At 32.3% G+C, this 18,998-nt stretch overlaps 1 protein-coding gene across 5 annotated transcripts; it reads left to right on the forward strand.

Annotated features, from left to right (window-relative positions):
- Positions 1–524: 524 nt before the first annotated feature.
- LOC136032094 (uncharacterized) lies at positions 525–17,711 on the forward strand. 5 transcript variants are annotated; one of them, XR_010618647.1, is made up of 4 exons: positions 552–723; positions 5,295–5,497; positions 11,364–11,537; positions 13,650–17,711. XR_010618647.1 is itself a non-coding variant. In XM_065712236.1 (3 exons), exons 2-3 carry the CDS (start codon positions 5,485–5,487, stop codon positions 14,072–14,074), a joined length of 438 nt encoding a protein of 145 aa, XP_065568308.1. In that variant the 5' UTR covers positions 525–604; positions 5,295–5,484; the 3' UTR covers positions 14,075–17,711. The 5 variants fall into 5 exon arrangements, 3 of the variants coding, with proteins under 3 accessions (XP_065568308.1, XP_065568306.1, XP_065568307.1); XM_065712236.1 differs by lacking the exon at positions 11,364–11,537 and having other exon boundaries at positions 525–604; XM_065712235.1 differs by lacking the exon at positions 11,364–11,537.
- The last annotated feature ends 1,287 nt before the right edge of the window (positions 17,712–18,998 follow it).

Genomic DNA, 18,998 nt, shown 5'->3' on the forward strand with positions numbered 1-18,998 from the left:
AGTTGGGACTTCACATGGACTAAGAAAAACAAATTTTTGGATTTTTAGGTTTTGCTTGGCAGCAGCAACTAAAGTTTTACTAATATAAAGTGAGTCACCATTCGGGTTGTATTACTAAGTTCGGCATATAGTACTTTCTTTGCTTGGATGATGGTATCGCGATCAAAATAAACGACAGCTGCCTTTTGGATTAACTCTTGCCTAACTCCATCAGTTAGAGATCGGCTTAAAAAGTTCAACACAGAATTCAAAATTAATACGTCTTCCATTTTACACTGACCAAATGCTTTCTAAAATTAAATTGCCTCACTCCTTTACTCTACGTTCCCTCCCTCCTTCTTCCTTTCCTCTCTTTTCCTTTTCTTTCCTCTCCCTCTATTCCCTCTCTCCTTACATTCAATTTAAGTCCACAGAATATCAAATATGTGAATCAATAGATGTTGACACCCTGATAAACCGTCACATAAGTATTAATTAAAACCGGTATTTTGCCAAATACTGCGGTATGTGAAAATGAAAAATAATCCGATTAGTTTAGATGTTGACACCATGAAAGCTAGTTCAGTACTGGAAGGCCTTGAATAGACTATGCTGGAGGAGGAGTGTACGTGGCTATGTTGGCCTCAGGTGGCTTGGGGCTGTAGTGACTTATTAGTAGTAGTAGTAGTACTAGCAATCCCACTGTCCCTGCTAATACAACTGCTAAGGAAACACCAGAAATCGGTGAGGCTGGTATTGAGCTAAATAAGAACAAACTATGTAGATCCATTATACCAGAGGGGTGCATAAATACCTTTTCAGAAACTACTTTGATTATTAAGTTGAAACTTTCAAGGCTTGTTGATGGTGATGTTAAACTAAATAAAAGGGACTATCTTCATACTACTACTACTTGTTGTAGCAGTACTGTTATTACTGCTTCCACTAGTACTACTGTTAGTAAGGCTAAGTTTAATATGGTTAAAAGTTCAGAGATTGTTACCGGGAATATTAAAGTGAACAAAACAACAACTGCTTCTAAAAGGTTGTCAAAGGGGCGTTTTATGATTATCCCAAAGTCAGCTGAAGGTATTTAGTTGATTCTTTCAGGGGTTGTTGGGAGTAATGTCGAACAAACCAATATATTGTTTGAGCTCGTTACTTCTACTCTTACTATTATTCAGAGAATACTAAGGAGAAATGTTGAAGACTAAGGGTAAGAAATTGAACTTCTAGTGAAACTTCAAGAGGATTTTCGACTAAATTAAAATAACCTATATATATTTATATTATAAAAAAGGCATATTAGCATTATCTTTTTAAAAACTTAGTGCATTCAGTTAGACTTACCAGGGAATGTTGTAGTGGGGGGGGGGGGGCTTAATTAACTAAGGCATACAACTAAAACATTGCTTTTGTATGCTCTACAAATTTTGGTTATGAAAATAGTGGATAAACATTATCCAATTAACGGCTTAGGGTATTCAGTGGAAATTATTACAACATGATGAGTTGTTTAAATAACCAAGAGATAATATGTAAATACTGCTACTAAGACTACTAATAATGTCACTGCTACTACTTCTACTACTAATCCCCCTGTTTCCACTCCTACAGCCGCTACTACGAAAACTACCATTGCTAAGCTTCAGAGTATTAAGGTTAAATTACCTGTCAAAGGAACTTTGAGGGGGTCAATGAATTGGTAATCAGATGGTCTAGTTCTCTTTTAAAAATCTAAAGAGGTTGAAGGGTAATTATCCCTCTTCTTTGGCTCATAATTTTGAAAACACTTCCAATTAAAATTTTAAGGTAACCGTTTTGTTCAACATAGCTGAACGGTCTTGTATCTACATCCTTAGGGCTATTGCGTAGATAATTCCCCCCGCCCCCAGCTATGCAATCTGATTATTATTCCTAAAAACTAAATGTTGCGTCAAGATTAAATCAAAACGCACTGTGTTTACGCTGGTTGCAAGTAACACATCTCAGCAATATCCCAAGAAAGACAGAAGGTGTAAGTTTGAAATTTAATAGCTACTTCTGTTGCTACTTTTGTTCCTAAAATTTGACTAATTCAAAAATGTGTCAGTGTATCCAAGCTGTTAAAGAGCATAGTAGAATTTCTTAGGAATGGTGTTAAGTTTTATTTTTAGGTCACCTAGAGGAGGTATGAAGCAAAATTAAACACTAATATTTGTGTTACGATTTTCAAAAGGGTGTGTGTTCTTGAAATTTTTTGAAAAGTTTCTGCAGCATACAAATAGAAGGCAAAATTATTAATTCTAGAAAAGACTGAAAACATTTACACAGTTCTTTTCTTTTCCTCTGAAAAATAATATGTCAATATAAAAAGGGAAATTAATAAAAAAAACTTTTTCCACAAAATACGTTTTTCAAAGAGAAGTGAAAAATTCAATAAAACTAAAAATGAACAGAAACAGAATAGATGATCTACTAAGCTTGAAACTGCCACATATCAGTATGAATAAAAAATGAAAATCAAAAGGAACATAAATTAAAATAAATGAAAGAGCAAAACTCAAAACGAGTAAAAATTAAGATTAGTAGCGCACAAAATTGTTATGTATTCTCAAAGCCAAAACATATCTATTTTGCTAATTTTTGGTTTAATGGAGATTTTTACTTTTCTTTGAAAAACTCATTTTATGGAAAAAGTGCTTTTGATTAATATCACTAAAAAACGACAGAAATCAATTTAAAAATCCTTTTCAAAAAGTATGTTTGTCAAACAAAAGACAAGGGCTCCATTAACCCAAAAATAGGCAGAAATATATTCAAACTATTTTCCAAGCTAAAATATATCGCAAATCGTCATCAGTAAATAAATTAAAGTCCAAAACAAACAGAAATTGTAACTAATAACCGAGTATAATTCAAAACAATCAAGAAATGGCATGGTTAGGGCTGACAGTCCTCATGCCTTCCCAAAACCAGAATATACTCTGCACTTTAGCAGAAACAAAATACATTTTAAATGTTTTACCTTTTTTGACTTTAATAAATAAGGAAGTATTTAGACTTTAAGGAATAAATACCAGAATATTTATATTAAACTGAAAATCTATGAATATTGCTAATCCCCCCTCTGGTTTATTACGGTTTAAGCTAATTATGATTTATTTTTAGTAGTATGCAAATTGTTTTCTGGTTTTGAAAAGACATGGGGGCTGTCAGCCCTACTTCTTTTTATTTTTGCTTGTTTTAAGTTTGACTATGTTATCTATTGTAACTTCTCTTTGTATTGGGTTCCATTTATCTATTATTGGTCTTTTGTGGTATTTTTAAACTTGGAAGATAAGAAAAACTAACTCGTAGAATTTTACAACGCTTTCTTTCGCAAAAACTTAAACAGTAAGAATTTGTTGGTACGCAGAGCTTACTTTAACTTCAAAAGAGATAAACCTTCTTAGACTTTTTTGACCATGTACTTTAAGCTCAATTTTGATGATTTTTGCCGACATTTTTTTCTTCTTTTTTTTTTTATTTGGTGCCCGCTACTGCTAAAAAACACAAAAAATACAACCCAAGTAAAAAAATTTTAAATATGCAAAAACCCTATTCTCCGTCAAGGGGGGGGGGGTATTTTCTTGGGGTAGTCTTCGCGGGGGTGTTGTCGGGATGGGAAGGTATTTTCGGAGGGGGTATTTTTCGAGGGATATTTTCACGAGGGGGTATTTTCGGAGGTTGGAGGTGGCATTTTATACGGGGAGTGGGGGTATTTCTTGGGGGTATCTTCCAGGGTTTTTTTCCAGAGGGCATTTGCCGAGGGGGATATTTTTGACGGGCGGAATTTTCCGGGATCGTGTTTTCCGCGGTGGAGATTTTCTGTTGGGGTTATTTTCTGGGGGGAGTATGTTTCCGCTGGGGATATTTTTACAAAGGGGTATTCCGAGGGTCGTTTTCCCGGGGAATAAACACATAGAGCCCTATTTTATATCCAACCGGCCTACTTGGATATAATATTTCAAAAAATATCAAACATTTTTCCTAGACTAACTGTAATATCCAGATTTTGGAAACACATATATTATCAATTAGTCAAACTAGTTTAAGAAATTAGCGCCAATTTGTTACCGTTTCATTGGCTCACCTATTGAATTTTCAACATTTTGACAACAACATTTTGAGGAAGAATAAGGGAGAACAATCCATCACATCAATGGTGGATCTAGGGTTTTCCTTAGGGAGGGGGGGGGGGGCGCATAATAGGTTGTTTCAGTAAACTTGCGAACAAAGAAATGACTGCAATTAAAAGAGATCCTCGACAGTTATGTGTTGTAGGTAGGCAGTGGAAATGGTCTTAAATTTAATCTAAAATCAGACGAGGGCTTAAGTTCTAATAAATCTGTTGAAACTAAAATGGCAGAAAAATATTAATACAAAAATAATAAGCTATAAGAACCACCCCGCCGTAAAAAAGCTGCTCACTATCTATACGAAAATAAGATATTTAATATTTTCCGTATATTTTTTTTTGCCTTTGCGCTTCTGACCACTATAGCGAGAGAGTAAAGCTTCTTATTAAAAAAAATAATGGTCTTGAACCATCTTTTGGAGTCATACACTCTTTATGACAATTTGTATAGGTCAATTCATTTAGTAAGTCGCCTTACTTCGTGGCATCACTTAGTAACTATGATAGTAATGAAGAACTATAAATGAAGATATATACACAACTTTTTTATTCATAAATGATATATTGGACATTAGAAAAACAGAAGGAAGGGATAGAAATTCATAGAAGACATTTAAACAAAGGTTTTAAGCATAGGCAATAAAGTATTAACTAATCACTGTTTCTTTTTAAAAATAGTGTTTTATTAAACATTGTCAACTTCAACGAAATTTCAAGAATATACTGATCAAAATTTTACTTTTCATAACAATGTAGTGTATATTTTCGCTTTTTAAAGTTCAATATATTTCCCTTAAATTAAAAAATTTACAATTTTTTAAGAACAATTCCTTTTCTCTATTTCCACTCCCGTCATATCTATTTGAAACACGGTCGATGTCTACCTCCATATTTTGGTAAACGTTTATAGTGGCCAGTCCTTTCAGTCTGGAGTCCTGTCAATTTTGAGCTCTTCTTTAGTATTTCCTCATCTATTCATTCTAAAATATTCGAATAAAGACCAAAATCGTCAGAAAAATAGGAATTCTATAAATGACATATGTAGGTATGTGCTTCAAACTAAATGTATGAGTCAAAATACTCATTAAAAAACGAATAATCATGTATTTGTAATCTTTGTATTTAATAGGTATAGATTGGTGATTTAAATTTTCAGAGTCTCAAGCTGTGGAGATTAATATCTGAATTACCTTCAGATATTAAGTACAGTTGTATTTCTTTGAAACAAGTCTGAGAAACGAGTTACCTCGGGTTTCTTCTTGACTTTGAACTGAGTTGGAAATTGCAAAATGACCTAGTTTCCTGCAAAGTGTTATGAAGAGTCGGAATGCTGCGGCGTCTAAGAAATGTGCTTTCTTGGTAAATTTTAATATCTCTGTACCATACTTTATTAGTGTCGTATTTAAATTATGGTTGCTTAATCTTGGGTAGCAACTTTCAGTCTAATTACAGGAGAGTTCAAGTGCGACAGAATAAGGAAATTAGAATTTTAGGAAATTATGATCGTGGAAGTATTGGCACTGTATCTTATATAAGACGTTTGATACTTTAAATGTTGGAAAAATCAGAGACATGCTGATTGGTATTTTAGTACATCAGTGTCTACATAGTTTAGGGCCTGATGTTTTTAATAAATTTTTTAACTTAGGCTCTTCTTATCATGATTATGACACGAGAAATTAAAATAATCAGGTCCATGAGTTTTGGAATACTTCCCGGTCGGCTCATGTCACCCGATACATAAGACCGACTGTCTGGAATCTATTCCAACAGCAATTTAAGGAATCAGAAAGTCGCCTCAGTGAATCGCAGAAAGTACCTGAAACGTCGCTTCAAGGCCCATCTTCTTAGAATCTAGTAATTTCGAGCATTTTAGACCAAAAGAAAGCTTTCTTCTCCCCTCCTTATTTTGTTAAAATGATCATTAGTTTTGTTTTGTTTTCTTTTTTGTAGTTTATTTATCTTATCTATTTATTTTTGAAAATAAGTGGAATATTTTAAGGAAACGGATCGTATCAGATGTCAGGTACACGTACAGTCCATTGGGACCTTTCTTAAGCTTATGAATGGAAGTTTGTAGTAGAGTTTTTTGAATAAAGTTTCTTACCTACATAGCTGCCTACCTTTCTTAGATACCGCCGATCCACACTTTTAAAAACCAGTATGCAAATGATATTCTAGAGATCCAAGTCCTTGTTCCTTTGTCCTAGCAGTACTAGTAGCAGTAGTAGTAGTACTTATTTTAGCGGTGGTAGTAGCAGCAGTTGTATCAGTAGTAGTAGCAGTAGTAATATTAATAGTACTAGTAGTACTGGTAGTAGTAGCAGTAGTAATAATTATATTATTAACTGTATCAATATCAGAAGTATCGTAGCAATATAACCCTTGAGATATATCAACATACCCTCAAAATATACTCATAATTTTAATTTGATGCTCTTAAAAATTCCTGGGACGTAGCTGAGACACCGTTTTTAGAAACCTCATGTATACATTCTGTTTTGATTCTGTTCAACATTCCCCTAGCCACTCCCAGAAAGTTTCACTTTAATTTTATCTGCATTAGAAGTGGTATTTGCTGTAGTTGAAGTAACCGTAGAAGTTTCAGTACGAGTAGTAGTAGTACCAGTAGGCAAAAGTAGTAATAGCAGTAGTCTTTGTAGTTGTAGCATTAGTAGTAGTAGTAAGAGTAGAGTAATATTGCAAGAAGTACCTTTTGTGGGAGAATTAATATTCCCATAATGCTTTTTGATTAGTTCAACATACCCTAACTGTGCCTTGAACCTACCCATCAAATTCCCAATACTTTTAAACTAAATAGCTGAGTCATTCGTGACAAATAGCTTATACATATTTTTGAAAACGGGCAAGCATTTATTATAAGTTTTGATGTGGTTGAACTCCTAAAAGTTCAATCTTAATAACCCTTGCCTTAGTCCAAGTAGTAGTAATAGTAGTAGTTTTAGTAGTAGGAATAGAAGCAGTATTGGAAGTAACAATAGTAGTAGTAGTAGCAGCAACAACAGCAGTAATAGCATTAGTAGTAAAAGTGAAAATATCATGCATATAGTGCCTTTTGTTTAGTTTAATCCACCCCTCAACATTTCTTCAAAATTTCAACTAGATACCTAAGCTATTCTTGACATATTGCTTATGAATATATTTGACAGCCTTTACACGAATATTGAGAGTTTTGATTTAGTTAAATATTCCTCTCAATATTTCCTGACATCTTCATATGAATATCCTTAGTGTTTTTGTGCATATTTAATAAAATATGCCCTATTCCTTAATAATAAGTCCTAAATGCATACGATGGACAAATTGTAAAACTTAACTTGTTGCCCCAGGGCACTTGCTGCTCGGAGGCACTCGCCTTGGCTAAGCAAAACGGCTATTTTAACATTTTTCAGATGTCCTCTGGGAGGACAGCAAAAGGGGGTATAGAAAAGAGACTGTTTGCTCTTTAATCACTTTTGAATCTTAAAAAGAGCAATGGAAAGTTTAATTTTCACAATTTTTCGAACTTCAGATCTTTTCTGAAGCTATGAAATATTATTAATTTTTTTGGAGTTAGAAATTTCAATATATCTTTTTTAAGAAGAAAAAAAACTCTGCTGCCAAATTCATGGTTTGCCCCAGAATTTGGCAGGCTGGATGCTCGTATATATTGATCTCCGCTTTTGCTGGTTTTCTTAATGCAGATCATCTTAGATTCTTCTTGATGTCATGGCTTCAGGCTAGGAAAGGTAAAACTGAAATAAGAAACGTAAGACTGACGGTAAGTGAGATTAAGAGCTCTTATATGACTTTTTCCTTTCTAAGGGTTGAAAACATCTCTTCTATTTTCCTACTGCCGATCAAGAAAACTGTTAAAGTAGTTGGAGTATATTTGGACAATGAGTTAAGAGGGAGCTCGCGTGTTGACTATCTGACTAAAAAAGGCGCCTTGCTTTTACATTCGTTTTCCAGCCTGAAGAGATTAGGTATGCCAACTGAGGTTTTCAAATCTGTATACTGGAGCTATATTAGACCTTTTTTGAAGTCTGCGTGTCCAGCTTGGCATCCAAGTTTGACCAAAGATCAATCAGATAATCTTGAGATGTTACAAAAAGTGAGCTGTAAAAATTATACTTGGATATGACTACTCAACATCTGATGATGCACTAAAACAACTCAACTTGGATTCACTTGATAGTCGTAGACATGAGTTGAAATGTAGATTTGGACTAAATTGTTTAAACTCCCCAGCTCATCGTGGTCTACTACCCGACTTTGAGAGCCACCCTACGGAGGGATCAGTGACTAGACTCCAACAAATCAAAAATAATTGTCCACAGTTAATGACTTACCAGCCTATAGCACTGAGAGATATAGCAAATCATTTGTCTCTTATTTTATTAAATATTTTAATAATATTACCTTGACTAATATTTAATGTTTAATGCAGATTATTTCAGGTATTTGCCTGTTAGTGTTTTTGTTTATACCAACCATTTATACACTTAATTACTCTGAAATATTCTACATAAACAGTCGCTTTTTAATCGTGAAAATAGACTCTTGACTTAAATTAAAATCTTATGACATATTTTAATTTATTGACCTTAAAACAACAATTTCTGCCTTAATTTTTTGTGTTCTTGTTCTAGTTGTCTTATGTCTTTTTTTCTTTCATGACATTCTCATGTTAGCTTAACCTATTGCAATGAATAAAATATAGTCTGTTTTATTCTGTGAAACAGCCGAATCTGAAATTCAAGGTATGAAACAACTGCACTGGGAAAAACACAAAACGACATAAAATTCTAAGCATAAGACTTTTAAATAAATATGTTTGTTTTTAAAGGAGTATATATTCGTTGTTTTTCTATTTTAAGTCATGTGGTATAAAATAATCATTTTAGCATAAAATAAGCATTTTAAAATAAGCAAGTCTTGCGTGAATTCCATTCCTCCATTCTGTTAGTTCATTAAAAAACTATTCATTTTATAGGATTTGTTTTCTTCTTCAGCTCGTTTGGGATTCTCACAGTTGCTTCTCTTCTAACCACTGATTTCGTTTAGATTCAATATATTCATTGTGATACTGGTTGTCAAATCAAACAGTTCGTGGTAACGAACTGTAGTAAGGAGCGACCCGGCTCAATGGTAAATGAAACTCTAAAAGACGGAACTTCGATTCTAAAAGACTTATCAAAAGAATCGGATTTTTATGCTGATTTTCAATATATAAGCTCCATCAAATTTAGTCTTTGTCATCAAAAGTTACGAGCCTGAGAGAATTTGCCTTATTTTGAAAAATAGGGGTAACACCCTTTAAAAGTCATAGAATCTTAACTAAAATCACATCATCGCATTCAGCGTATCAGAGAACCCTATAGAAAAAATTTCAAGGTCCAATCTACAAAATTGTGGAATTTCGTATTTTTTGCCAGAAAACAAATCACGGGTGCGTGTTTATTTATTTGTTTGTTTGTTTTTTTTCCCCATGGGTCATCGTATCGACCAAGTGGTCCTAGAGTGTCGCAAGAGGGCTCATTCTTACAGAAATGAAAAGTTCTAGTGCCCTTTTTAAGTGACCAAAAAATTGGAGGGCACCTAGGCCCCCTCCCACGCTCATTTTTTTCCCAAAGTCAACGGATCAAAATTTTGAGATAGCCATTTCGTTACTCATAGTCAAAAACCATAAGAACTATGTCTTTGGGGATGAATTACCCCCCTTAGTCTCTGAGGGAGGTGCTGCAAGTTATATGTTTTGACGAATGTTTACATACAGTAATGGTTACTGGGAAGTGTACCGACGTTATCAGGGGGATTTTTTGGTTGGGGCGTGGGGTTCAGGGGAGCGGGCTATATTAAGTTTGATTCTTTCTCGCAACTCTATTTTTTAAAACAATAAAAAACTTTAGCGTAAAGAGTGGGGTGTCGAGGAGGAAAAGCTCCTTAAATATACGGAATAATTTCTGTTCGTTTTAAGTTTTAATGTCACTCCTTACTTTCATTTCAAAAAACTTGTTTTTTTATTTAATTTCTTCTAGAAGCAGGTCGCGCTTGCGCTTCTTCTATGTGTATCATCAAATTACAATTTTTCCTTGCTTTTCATTTTGACTGTTTGAATTTATTCAAAACTATGTGTTCCATTGCCTATAGCTGTTGAACAATGATTTATGGCTATTAAAAAGTGGTTGAAGAATGAATTGCTAATCAAGAACAATTTTAATGGATATCTTAATGGGATGCTTATTTGATAGATTGTATTATTACTAAATCAATTAGTTAATTGCTTTATCTTACTAAGGTGGGCTTAGGAAGGAGTTGAGTTTTAAGTATTATTTTAGTAGCAGCAGGGTTCATGATGTTCATGTTGCCTTTGTTAATTAAATCCTTATCCGAGAGTAATGTATCCGAGAGGAATCCCTCCTCCAAATCATTCAGTGGTATTCGGAGGGGAAGTTTCTTTTCAATAATTGATATTAGTTCTAAACAATTACTTATGACCTCTGAAATTCCTAAAATTGGTATAATCAACCTTTATTTTTTTAATATATGAAACCATGAGGGAAAGGGTATATTAAATGTAAAATAATATCAAATAGGTGAAAAAACGAGTATTTTGTCAGCCTTCTGTCAGTATTTTGTGAGAAAATATTTAGACGAAAAAAAAATTGACAAGGACCTACGCCAAGTCGTCCTCTATCCTTAAAAAGGAATAATAGTGAAAACAACAAAATCTAACCTCTCAAAGTGAATTTGATAAGAGGGGAAAAGATACTAAATAAAAAAAATAGTCAGAAATCAATGAAAGGGACTTCACTGATTAGATTGAACAATTATTTTTTGCCTTTCAATAAGTTTCTCCAGTCTGCAATTTCAGTTTTCATTAGATATGCGGAGAGGTTGTATTTTTTAATTTCAAAAATAGGGCTAGAAAGCAATATTTCAAGTTGAATTAAGAAACGATGTTGTAAAATCCATTCCTCCTTGCTGCTTGAAATATTTCTTATTCTATCGTAATTTTCTCAAATATATAAATTCCACAACAGCATATTTATCGTGTTGTTCTTCAGTTTGAAGTCACATTTTCGTTGGCAACTAAGTAAAATTTTTCACTGCTTATATTTCAATGTATTTTTCTTTATCTGTTAAGCGTCCTTTGTTGTTTTATGTAGTTTTGTCTGTGTCATAGACATGATCTATAAGTTACCCTTTATTCCCTTTACAGACGCTGAGATAACACCTTCCATATTCAATTGTGATTTTAAGCAAAGTAGTTTTTCACCCTGTATAATTTTGCATGTGTCAGAAATTAGCGATATGATCACTCCTGAGAGAATATGATGGTGTTTAAGCTCTTGAAATGTGCTCATATACAAGACATCATTCAATTTTTTTCAAAGTTAAGTTTTTAATTATCATCGTGTTATTCGTTTGTTATAAGTCAAAAGTGTAAGATAGCAATTTCAAATGAATTAAAAAATTTCCACCTTACATTCAAATACTTCTTCCTGTTAATCATTTAGAGAGTCGTGTAATTTATATGATTTATTTTCTCCGGTGACTCGTTGTTATTTTCAATACTACTTCACTTCTAAGCACTGGCTTTATGTATAATTCGATATGATCATCACTGTCACTTGTCATCCAACTGTACATTTTGCTTTTCAATTTTGTTCTTCATATCCTCTAATTTCTTATCCATGCTTTTTTATTTAGTGGTTTAGATTCCTGCATCAGACTTTATATAATTTCTTAAAACGGTATAGATAAGAAACATTTCTTTTTCATTTTCTACCAAAGATCCCTGTTCAAAGCTTTCATTTGTAAATCAGTGGTTTGTTCACTGTGGTTTATTCCAAGCATTTTTTTTCTAGCAGTTACAATTTTCACTTTTGCTTGTTTTTTAATCAAATTTGTTTGATTTTGGTTTTAACAAGAATGCCCGAAAGCATTTTTAATGCCCTGTGCCTTATCTTTTAGGATGAGCTGGACACATTTGATAGTCAAGCCAATTAGAAAAATTTCTTCTTGTTTATCAAAAGACTTATCATTTTCATCCAAAAGCAAATGGACTTTAAATTGCATAAAAAGTTTTCGTAAAACTGCTACTTTTTTTCTTAGTGTTTTGGTTACTTTTGACCCACTCTATACATTCTTTGTTGCTGGATTAGGTTTCACCGGTTTTTGTTTCAGATTTAGATCTGCGAAAATCCTAAGGTATTGCACTTGCGTTACTAAAAGTTTTGATTTGAACTTCAAAAGCATTTATGCAGTATCAGGGTCTTCGTAAACGTCATTATCAACTCTATCTTCCATATTTATACCGGTGTTGTCTCTAGGAGATTCTATAAAATGTTGAAAGTCTTTATTTACTGCTTTTTCTTTGATAGCACCTTCATATTTCGCCTCAGCTTGTCTTTTATCATTTTTAAAACGCAACCCTGGTCTTTTGTTTTTTTAACAGAGACTGATGCCGCATCAGGTTTTTTGTTTATATCCTTATAAACTCCAATCTAATTATTTATAGCAGTTTCATCATCTGGAGCTTTTATAGAATGTTGAACTTTTTTTGCTGTTTCTTTGATTTGGTCTTTAACTTTTGCCTCAGTTTGCCTTTGTCATTTTTAGTTACATATCGCCAAATCTTTGTTTCTTTTAATAATGGCACGGTAGGCATTTATGACTTCATCCATTTCAAAATCCCAAACCCTAACATTAGCGCTATCATTTTCAAATACAATCTTTCTTTTTTCTTCATCTGTCTCATTTGATGGTCCGGGTTGTTCCTATTTATCTACTGTGAGTATACATTTGAGTAGCTTGTTCTTATTCTATTAATGAGCTCACTGAAATAAGTATTATGATGTGAATGATTTTTATTATGATGGTTCTTATGAAAACTACATGTATGAAGACTTTTATATTTGTATATAACGTTATAAAATATTGATGTATATAAATATAAAGCTACTCAAGTGAATCATTTTCTTCCAAAATTAAGGTTCTTAACGAATTCTATGTCAATATTAACCTACCTAGATCGTGTTTTCAGGACAGAAAATTACAGTATGGGTACTGATTTATAAGCTTTGCTATGGTATTTAGTTTTATTGGCAGGTCCAAGTTGAGAATTCGTTTAGTCCAAGTTAACTGAGCATAAACCTAAAAGCTCAATATAGTCAGTATTTAAGGACATTAAGGATAAATTGAGACAAGAGTTTAAGAATGTATCTCACATGTAACTGGAAAAGAGTCTCACTTCCTAAAAAGCCAAGACAATCATTTCTGTGCTTCTAAACAAAATTATCTTCAATATTTTTCCAAATAGAAATGATGTTTCCGTCAGTGAAAGACTAGAACATTTTTATTGCCTCAGAATGCACTTATTTAATCTTAAATTTTCTGAATCTATATGTATTTACAGCACTATTGTAAATGATATCTTTAAGAACCTACTTATATGAAAGGTTGATAAGTGGTAAATGTTCTAACAGTTGTTATTATTTTTCAGATTTATTCCCTGGAAGTGGAAGAATTTTTGAAGGAGAAATCCCAGACAATTTTGAAAACCAAGCAAACAACTTGGTAGATGTATTCTGTGCACCCGTGTACACAATGCTTCTTGCAACGAATGCTTTGTCATTAGATGTATTTTATCTTGATATTGAAGGTGCTGAATTAGAGGTTCTGAAAACTCTCCCTTTTGATAAAATTGATGTAGCTATATTTGTTGTTGAGTACAATGAAGATCAGAAAAAGTTTAATGATCTGAAAGAATTTTTTGAGGAAAAGGGGTACCAACTTGAAGATTATTCAATCATAGATACCCTATTTATTAAGAATGAGTATGTGGAGAATAAAAAAATAAATATTTCTGGAAAAGTGTTTTATGATGAAGTTAAAAAGAGGTCAGAGTTGAAGCCTTTGAAAGATTAACGTTATAAAATTGAGAAACTACTGTGATTCTTTTAGTGATTTAGTTGTTTTCTTGTAAACTTCCCTTAAAACTTTTTCCTATCTCTATACCCTTTTGTAAACTTTTCCCTATCTGTGTGATCTAAGGTAATTTTCTTTCAGATATTCGTTTTCGTTTTAGATTCAAAAATGTTCTATCCCAGTGTATTTTTATTTCTTGTTCTAAGTTCTGGTCTTGGTAAGAATCGTTCAATCGCTTCTTTTCCAGCCAATAATCGTAATATATCTAAAACAAAACTATTGAAAAATGCTAGAAAGAAACAAAGTGATATATGTAATTAATACTTGATAGAATATAATTAAATTATAAGATTGATCGTCTTAAGAAATAATCAATAAATGAAAATTTTAGGCCAAATAAAACAGCAAGATTGGAGATGAAAATAAATTGGCGTTATCTTGAAGTTTAAGTTTAGCACCACTTCACGACTCTAATTTTCCCAAATCATTTAAAGACAATGCGCTATCGTTTCTTCGTTTATGTTCTGTGTGCCTTCCATAGAGTTCACCCCGGTGAGTTTATGAAGGAAAAATATCATCCCGAACTTTTCAAAGAGTCCATCAAGGTAAAAATTGATCTTTCTACTTTAAAGAAAGCGGCACAGCTCAAACATCCTGAGCCCATTACAGCCTTGAATATTTCCTTACTACCGCAATTTATTAAAAGCCTTATAATTTTTTACTTTCTGTCAATCTCGAATTTCATTTAAATCTTGTCTTGCATGCTCTACTCATCCCATTTTGCGTTCACAATTTTTTTTTCAGAGATCTAAGTATTGACAATATTGCTTCATAGGGTCCAAAAAACTAGAAATATATTCAAGCAATAAGCCTTAGTTCTCTCTGTGGGTGACGATATATTTTAGTGGTTTTGTATTATGATTTAACTTTTACAACATTTAAACACGGTTTTATATTAAGGTTATATCTATAAGTCATTTTTCCTTATGACTTAAGATATACAATCGCAAAATTTCTAATTTCTTATTTATTTTTCTTCTAATTAAAATGTGCCTTATAAATCATAAGGATTCGGCTCAGCTCGCCATTGGCCGAAGAAGCTTCATATGTCCTTGCTTGTGGCTTAGAGAAAAGTGAACCATTAATAAATTTTGGAGTACAGGTAAATGAACTTTTGAACGATTTTATATATAGTATTATATTTTAATATACCAAACATGAATATAAATCACCAATGCAACAGCACAAACGCATAAAAAAAGGAAGACAGAAGGAGAAGAGGAAGAGTGTTTTCCTACATTAGTGATTAATATAGATCAGCACTTGAATGAGGCCTTAACCCTACCCATCCATACAATCACATAGGTCAAACAGAATAGCCGTACACAATCAACAATAAAGAATAATCCATGGACAGGCAGTCGTGTCATCAAGAAGTATAAGTCGTCATTTACCAAACAATAAAAACATAAAAAACAAATAATTCAATGGCACAAATCCAACACAAGGGGTCATCAGGAGAATAGACACTTGCCTATAGGGTTTTGGTACTTTAAATTCTCTACCCAGGCAAGTGGCGTGCAATCCCATAAATTCCCCCTGGTATCCCCCTTTTAGGTACCACCCCCAAAATATATGCCTATGAAATAACAAGCAAATGTAAAACAACCAAGTAACACCAAAACAAGCTTATCCTACCTTAATTCTGGCTCTTATGTATTTAAGTTACCAATTCACAATCTATTTAAAAACCAAACAATTATTCAAAGTTTTTCATATGACCTAGATAAAAATCAAGGAAATGAATGTAAAATAAGACCATTCGAAACGACAATATATGCAAAATCCTCTGGAAATCAACTGTCAAAAATTAGGGACACGCCAAACTCAATAACAAGAAAAATCAAAATAACCAGAGATTTCCCTAAGTATTTCAAGATAATTCTATCGGTATTTATTTGAAAGTTTGTTATAATGAAAAATAAATTTCTTAAATTGCCAAGTTAATTTATTTGCAGAAAAACCTTTTAAAATCAATTTTTGGCTTAAAATTTTACATCTATTTTTAAAATCAATATAATTACTACAAATCCTTGCATATCTAAGTACCTGTGAAAAAAATACCGAATATGTGATATTTGAGTGTATATTACTTTCATGGAACGGGAAATTAATCACTTCAAAATCAAAATCATCCGTTTTATTATACATTTTAAAACTTAATTTATTATTATCAGAAATATTAATATTTAAATCTAAGAAATGATCTTCTAGACCGGTGCCATGACTAGGTTCAAGAGTAAGCTCTGATGAATATATATTCTTAGAAATATCAATGAATTCCTTACAATTTAAAACCAAATATCATCGAAATATCTTTTATTATTTGATATAACACATTTTAAATTATTTGGATTATTCTTATCCATCATGTATTTATATTGGAGTTGACTTTAAAATAAGTCAGCTATAAATGGGCTGGCTTTCTCCCCCATGGGAATTCTCACGATTTGCTTGTGCAAATTTCCATTAAATCTTATATAAATATTATATAAAACAAATTCTAATAAATCAAAAATCATATCTAAGCTGTAACATCTCGAGTTAACTGTAGTTTTAAAGCAGTTGTCAATATAGCTTTTTTATTAAAAGTGTCTATTTTTAAGAACCTCTTACTAAATAAGAGGAAAGATTTCTTGATAACCGTTTTTAAATTATCAAACACAATATCAAGTGATAAATTAGTATACATTGTCGCAAAATCGAAAGACACAATTCTTTTAGCTGAAACCATTGTTAAAGAGCCTATCGCCTGCAATGAATTATTAACACTCCAAAATGGATTAAAATTCGAAATGTTTTTTAATACCAGATCAATAGGTTTTAAGTTTATTTATAATTTCCTTTAAAATTAAAAAGAGGTCAGTAGCAGAATTGCGGGTTGGACATTTAGCTGCTACAGCAATAAAACGTGGTTTAGGGGGATTCTTATGAAATTTTACAGTCCAATATAGGAAAGAGAACTTTTTATCATTGTCATTAATTTTATTATTAAATTTTTTAAAAAGTATTTCTTAAGTTTTTTCAATTGTATTCTCATGCTCTAAATTCACCTTTTCGTAAACATTGGTCGAGCATAACTCCCTTGTTAAGACATCACAATACAGCTTCTGACAAGTTATGGCAAAGTTGTTATTAGCTTTATCCATCGGCACAATTAAAAATTCATTTTGCAGATTAGCAATTGCTTGTTTTATCTTAGCTATATAAAATAATGATTGAGTGTTACTTTTTTTTTAAGTTAGAATATATTTTATTTCGTATTCTACTAATAATTAAATTCTTTCAACTTTGAAAACTCTCTATATTTTTATTCTGTTTCTTACACCACTTATCAATAAATATATCAAAATCATTTTCCAAGCTATCAAGAATACTTGATGGTTTCACATGATGAGAAATACGGAAATTAGCCCCTTTATTCATTATGATTTGAAGATCATCTTGCTTTATTATTGACAAGTCCCCTGTTGTAACATGTTGGTAAGTGGGATTACAAATGGGCCAAGTTGCTTACAGTTACAAACAGGTTTCTAATTTATATCAGTTTCCAATCTTTTAAGTATTTAATTGTAATTAAAAATTATTTGCCCAATAGTTCTTGAAAATTTATAAGTTTACAGTTTTACAGTTTTAAAACAAAAAGCTTTTATATATAAAAAATTGCTTAGAACTTCAGACTTTTATTTTAGAATTTTAGACTAGAATTCGCTTTCTGTTAGATATTCCCAATTTCCTGGTTTCTTCCATTTAGTGTTGGCAAGTTTTTCTGGGGTTTTATTATGAATTTGATCTGAGTTCGGCTCTGAATTAGCCCAATCAAAGCCTAGTAATTTTCTTTTTTCCTTGTGTTTCGCCTCCTGCATCAACAATTTAGAAAAATGAAGAGCCAAACTAGGCACTGCTGTTAGAAATTCACAGTTTTAACCGGTCTCCGCAACTTGTTTCTTAAAATCATTTCTTTCGAGTTATGAGCCACGTCTGTTGCTGTAGTAAAGGTCTATGCTTCGCCAGTTTTTAGGCCTTTTCTCATTTTTGGCGTTGGATCAACTAACTATTTGTGTGCTAAAACCGCCGACTACTCTAATGTATGATATTAGGAGAAGTCTTCTGCTTCTTGTGGTTTATCTTCTTGTATAGTACCATAGTAAGTCAAAATTATTTAATTTCTCTCTTGTACATTTTTGAAAAGCGAATATCTTTGTTACTCCTAGCTCCTTTCCTAGAAAACTAGGTGGTTTTCGGAATGTTTCTTCTCCCTCGCTTCTATAGTTAATTGAAGATGGGCATTTGACCCTACTTACTATCTTTTGTTTTATTTGGATATATTTTAGCCAAGAACAGGGCAAATATTCTTTTCACTCGTCAAAAATTTTTTGGTTATTGAAAATGTCAAGAAATTCATATGGTTTTCTTATGTATATGGTTACAATCATTTCTATTCCTTTTTCTTCTGGTGAGAATGGCTCGTATTTCCATTCACAACCCTTTTATCATTCGGTTGTGATTTACAACTTCTTCAATCTATTTTCCTGTGTGCTTTAAAATGTATGTCAGATTATTTGGTAGTTGCTTGATTATCATAAAGGGGCCATGTCATTTTTGTATCCATTGGTTTCCTCCAAATTAGGTTTTTGCACACATGAAAGATCTCCTTTTTTTTTTTTGTTGTGTCATATTCTTACTTTTATGTCGCATTTTTCTTTTTCACTTAACAAAGAAAATGATAGAGTTGCCTTTTCACTTAACAAAAACTTCTTTAATTAACCAAGGCTTTTTTCAAGCGCAAAATCATTTCCTGTTTCTAGATTACTAAGTTATAATACATTCTATCATTTTTTTTATCGACTCCAGACAAATTATT

This window comes from Artemia franciscana, chromosome 10 (genome assembly GCF_032884065.1).
Source record: "Artemia franciscana chromosome 10, ASM3288406v1, whole genome shotgun sequence".
Classification (NCBI taxonomy): domain Eukaryota; kingdom Metazoa; phylum Arthropoda; class Branchiopoda; order Anostraca; family Artemiidae; genus Artemia; species Artemia franciscana.